Raw genomic sequence first — 6,000 nt, forward strand, 5'->3', positions numbered from 1 at the left:
AAAGCTCTGTGTAAAGTGGGTGCCGCGAGAGCTCACTTTTGACCAAAAACCACGACGAGTTGATGATTCGGAACAGTGTGTGAAGATGATCAAGCGTAATAAACCCGAGTTTTTGCGTTTGAACCCGCTCCAAAGCGTGAGAAAATGCAACAGTCGGCTGGCAAGGTTATGACTACCTTGAAAAAGGCTCATCAACAGCGAGTATTACATAGCTTTATTGAACCGTTTGAAGGACGAAATCGCCGAAAAATGGCCGCATTTGAAGAAAAAGAAAGTGCTGCTTCACCAAGAAAACGCACCGTGTCACAAGTCAGTGAAAACGACGTCAAAAATCCATGAATTGAGCTTTGAATTGCTTCCTCATTGCGACGATTTCCTGTTCTCAGATCTCAAAAGAATGCTAGCTGGAAAGAAATTTTCGTTGAATTAAGAGATGATCGACGAAACTGAAGCCTATTTTGAAGCAAAGGGCAAATCGTACTACAAAAATGGTATCGAAAAGTCGGAGGAATTATAGCGACAATCTGTGTATCACCCTTAAAGGTAATTATGTTGAATAAAAAAAACTAATTTTGCCAAAAAAATGTGTTACTATCGTAGGCCGGGGACTTTTCAATTGACCTGTTATGTTCATTCACCTCCCAAGCACTATGAGGACATCAACGACTGGTGGAGGGGTCCCGGAATCTGCACCAGCAAGTCATGGAGAAGCTCGGAATTCGTTTGAGTGAGTGAGGATGGGAAACGTGACCCCGTGGGAAAATCGATCGTATATTCGTGGACATTACATAAAAAATTACACAAGGAATTGACTATAAGGGTATAGGATTGATAACGTTAAACATAGGAAATTTCGTCACATTCACTTATTCGATTGCATTGGTGTTTCGCGATTGATATGAATTTAATTTATTTTATAGAAAAATTTATCATGTGAACTGGTCAATTAGGAAAATTAATTATTATAATTTTATGTACTACTGGGTCCAGGACGATTTCGAACAATCGATGAAAACCGCGTGAAATTACGAAAAATTAATATAGGCGTATAACGAAATATTAATATTTTGAAGAATTTCACAGATGTTTGGCAACATAGCATGTCATGTGTCATGTACTCCTTATGTAAAAACTTATCGATAATGTTCGATATATTAAAAAATATAAAATAATATGTGAAAAAAAAACACACTGACAGTGGCACTTGTTACAGGTTCCTATATACACGTAGAAGAATTCGAAGGGCCTCAAGAATTGGCAGCTTACCTACACCGCCTCGACAAAGATCCCGATCTTTACAACTCGTACTTCAAGTGGAAAGGAACCGGACAATTGATCAATACTCACTTTTGGTGCAGGGTGTGCGCCATGCTTCATTCACCTTTCGGTTCCAAGCACTACGAGGACATCAACGACTGGTGGAGGGGTCCCGGAATCTGCACCAGCAAGTCATGGAGAAGCTCGGAATTCGTTTGAGTGAGTGAGGATGGGAAACGTGACCCCGTGAGAAAATCGATCGTATATTCGTGGACATTACATAAAAAATTACACAAGGAATTGACTATAAGGGTATAGGATTGATAACGTTAAACATAGGAAATTTCGTCACATTCACTTATTCGATTGCATTTGTTCTTATCACGTTGTCCAATGAGGGTGGTCTTTCGCGATTGATATGAATTTAATTTATTTTATAGGAAAATTTATCTTGTAAACTGGTCAATTAGGAAAATTAATTATTATAATTTTAGGTACTACTGGGTCCAGGACGATTTCGAACAATCGATTGAAAACCGTGTGAAATTACGAAAAATTAATATAGCCCGTCGAATAAAACATCAAAAGTCATCAAAATTTGGGACTTTGGCGTATAACGAAATATTAATATTTTGAAGAATTTCGCAGATGTTTGGCAACATAGCCCATCACATATTTACAAACCTACAATTGGCAATATATTTAACGTCGTCATGTCGTGCTGTTTGTTCGACGGGTTATATATAATTCGATGGGCTTTAATCAAATGCCACACAGTATCAGACATCGGACATGTGTCGTTTTACGGTGTCACAAAGTGACGTATCGAAATGACAATCCGCCTTGTTGCTTTCTCGTTTATATTTTGTGTACAATAACATTTCGTGTTCTAAATCCGCTCAGTGAAATGAAACATTATGTCTGCTGATAATAAAAGGCCTATTTTTTTAAAATACGTTCCTATACAACAAAGATTTAAAAGACTTTAAACTAATTTTTGTATTATATTTAATGCGGTAAGCGGTCAAGAAATAACGAGTGAACGGGTGTCGTGAAATCTACTGCTCTTTTCTACATTCTTGTTTGATGCATTCCCCTTGTTGTAACTGTTATTGTATATAAAAGAAATGACTTCCTTGTAATTAATATTAGGATATACCAAAGTGTGCACAATAATATTTATTGTATATGTTGTTTTAGTTATTGAAATGTTTGTCCTAACGATTTCTAAGGAGTTGAGGACGTTTCATTTAAGTTTGGGCGACCCAGTCGTCGGTTTCTGTGATATTATGTTAAAAATTAACATAATATGGAAATATACATCTTTATTTTCCGTTAACGGTACTTACTATTAAGTTTATATTGTTACATAAAATATCCAAAGCCTAACCAAATAATATGTTTTTAGTACAGTCCTCATATATAATTTATTCTTTCCTTAATTAGGGGATCATGGCCATTAATCACGTGACTTTTTAGCATTGTTTTATACCGCCACTCCCCTTTGTGATAAGTGCTGAAGTTTTAGATTCCCTGCCTTCTCAAAATCCAGGTATTTTTTTAGTATAAAGTATCTTAAAAATGGTTGCAAAGTTATCTTTAAATACTACAATAACTACAATCTAGCCGGCTTGGTTGGCACAGTGGTAAAGGCCACAGGACGGTCCACCTACTGTTGCGATAGTCGCGGATTCGAATCCTGCTGGGACATGGCCATAAATTTATGTTTGTGATTGTCCTAGGCAAGAGTGCAAAATCCCTCAAGGAAAATGATCCCAGCCACGTCAGTAACCAGACTGGGTAACACCGTTACTCGCCAGTCGGTAGGCTTAATGTCGAGGACCGTGGTTCGGAGCCCACGTTAAACAGTAGGTCCAGATAAACACTCGGTAAAAAAACTATAGCCTAATTTAAGGGGGTATTCTAGTCCCTTAAAGAGGCATGAATCCTAGATATTTTACGATTTAGTGTGCAGGACTCTTCATGGTCTCATACCAATTGTTATCGTTGTATTATTTTATTTTTCCACACATTGCAGCCTTAGAAAGAGTAATTTCTTTAATTTAAAAACACATGGTACATATATTAGAACTCATTATTATCTACAATTATCTAGTAATGTTTCCTTCATATTGTTCAGTCCAGATCTAAGCCCTAAACTTTGGACTTTGGGAACTTTGGACAACTTTGGTTTGGTTAATATTACATTTCTTTGGCCCCAACCCCCAATAAAAGCAAACCGTAGGTCCAACACTGGCTTCATATTTGCTTCTATAATAATAAGTTCATTATGGAGTGTTTTGAATGTCGTCCAAGCAACCAACATATTTTTTGAACCTCATACAAAGGTCATGCTTGGAGTCAAGTACCATGGCCAAGTATTTAGCTGTGTTCATATACGGAATTATTTTAAAGTAATGAAAGAAACTAGATTTGAAAGCTGTATTGACAACTTTTTTCCAATACTTAGCTACAAACGTGGTAACTCCAAATAATGAATTGAAATCTCTTTTGTTCCAAGTCCCATTACTAGAAACAGTAAACTCACTTAAATTAACATTAAGCTCAGAATCTAATATTATTTTTTTGTTCATCAAAGTCCTTGGAAATCATCACAATAATCATAAACTGCGATTATAGCAGAATGCAAATTTTCGGAACAACTGTAGTATGTACCGATTGATAATCCTTGACAATTATTGATCATACTACAGAAGATATTTACTCTTTCTCACCTAACTCCCAATCCATTAACTAGCAATTACTATTTCTCGATTTACTGGAGGTGATGATATATATTCATAAGCGGTTCAAGAAAATGTGGTGTTTTTCTTGCATGTAGCACACAAAACTAATGAAAAAATCATTGTAAAAACCATGAAAAAACTCCAACACACTATAGTCATAATTATTTTCGATAATAACTTCTTCATAAGCCGTCTCTCTCGATTTTGCTGCTGATCATTTCGTAAAACTTTAGTTTTTTCTTCCATAGTATATTTATTGCCTTGGATTCTTCTTTTTTATAAAATCTGTCCACACGTAACGTACTTCTACTGTATCTTCGGCCGACTTTTATATTTCAAAAATTAAAATTAACACTCAAAATATTTTAACAAGACTCGAAATATAATGTTAACACTAAAAAATTTTAACTGCTTTAAGTAACAGGGGTTATAATTTAATTAGCAGAAACTGGCTTCAACTGAACACTAAATATGAAAGAATATTTCAACGTACATCGGGGACCTTTGGTTATTGTATTGTTTTGAGCGAGAATCTATATTGTCCATCGTTCGATCAGTTTCGGCCGAGCCGGTTCAGATACCGCGTCACCAAAACTATATATCTAAAAATAATTGAAATTTTAAAAATCTTTAGGGCATAATCTTAAAGGATTACACTTTGAAAATAGGAAAAGAAAATCAATTTTTTTCAAATTTCTAGACTAGAATAACCCCTTAATTTTAAGCGGGCTTGGTAGCTGCAGTGGTTAAGGGGACAAAATGGTCACCCATACTGCTGGATAGTCGCTAACTAATCCTGCCGGGGCATGATTGTAAATTTATGTTTGTAATTGTCCATAGGCAAAAGTGTAAAATCCGACAACAAAAATCATTCTAGTTACAACAATAACCTGGTGCCTTCTGGAGGTGGTCTTTAAGTTGGTTGGTCTCTCGCCAGTTGATAAATTTAATGCCGAGGACTCTTAGATAAACCCTTATTTGGTAAAAAGAAGACCTCAATATATTTGTAGAAAAATAACCCTAAAAACAGTTATAAGTTCTTTTTAACTCGCATAAAAATAATGAACGAAACCTGAAACAATGTAAAAAAACATTTAATTGTATTGGTACTCTAACCACGTATTAGTCATATTTTCAACAAGATCTTCCCCCATCCTCCACTGTGACATTTCATGATTTTCCCGAACCCCTAACCCCCTTTCCAGTCTCACGTGATTAATAAACGGCCCCTTATAGGATTATTGAGATTCGATTTATATTTAACAACACTTTTGGATTAAATTTTTCTTTAAACTGGCGTAAATTAAATACAAATAGAGTATAAATAGATTCAAATCAATGTATATTTTTCGTTTCCTTAAAATTACTCATTAAGTACTAACAAAACTAGCTGTAACAAAACAAACATGGTAGATAATCTAAATCATAACTAATGTATAATAATCAACATAAGAAACAATGGGTGTTAACTATTTTGCATGGCATTAAGTTTATCTACGAGTTGAAGCTGAAAGACAGATAAACCGATGTCGAATTTGTAGCCGCTGCTTCTACGAAGTCACCTGAAAGTGGCCGCACATTGTACTTAAGCAGAAATTTTATGGTTGATTATTTGTAAATCAATAATAATTTATAAAGTTTTTATTGTGTTGTTTTATTTCCTATATAAATATAGTATTTTAATGATTTTTATTTAAAATACGAAATACAACAGTCACAAAATACAGCCAGGTGTCGGGGTGTTGGACACCGAAAAAAATATCGATATTTAAAAAAATATGGATATATCGTAGAAAAAAATATCGACAATTTTTTGTAATAAGTATAAAAAATATTGATATTCTGCAAAAAAATATATCGATATTTTTAAGAAAAAATTAAATATTAGCCTAAAAAAATATATTATTTCGAAATTTCTTAAAAAGTAACTATATATTTGATAAACATTTAAAAATAAGTACCGATTTTAAAGGTTTTTTTTAAATTATGTTAAATA

The 6,000-nt window shown here is 34.3% G+C and overlaps 1 protein-coding gene across 4 annotated transcripts in view; it reads left to right on the forward strand.

The window, feature by feature from the left end:
- The window catches only part of LOC143202280 (glycoprotein 3-alpha-L-fucosyltransferase A), a 46,234-nt gene extending 44,380 nt beyond the window's left edge, over positions 1-1,854 (forward strand). For 3 of the 4 annotated variants that reach the window (XM_076413644.1, XM_076413646.1, XM_076413645.1), the window contains exon 7: positions 1,214-1,615. In XM_076413644.1, the coding sequence (XP_076269759.1) occupies positions 1,214-1,476 (263 nt within the window). In that variant the 3' untranslated portion in view covers positions 1,477-1,615. Of the gene's footprint in view, positions 1-1,213; positions 1,616-1,751 lie in introns of those variants that run through there. The other variant, XM_076413643.1, reaches the window with a different exon arrangement.
- Positions 1,855-6,000: the final 4,146 nt, after the last annotated feature.

Source organism: Rhynchophorus ferrugineus, unplaced genomic scaffold, assembly GCF_030347505.1.
Source record: "Rhynchophorus ferrugineus isolate W39M unplaced genomic scaffold, kcgeb_rfMv2 rfM9, whole genome shotgun sequence".
NCBI lineage: Eukaryota > Metazoa > Arthropoda > Insecta > Coleoptera > Curculionidae > Rhynchophorus > Rhynchophorus ferrugineus.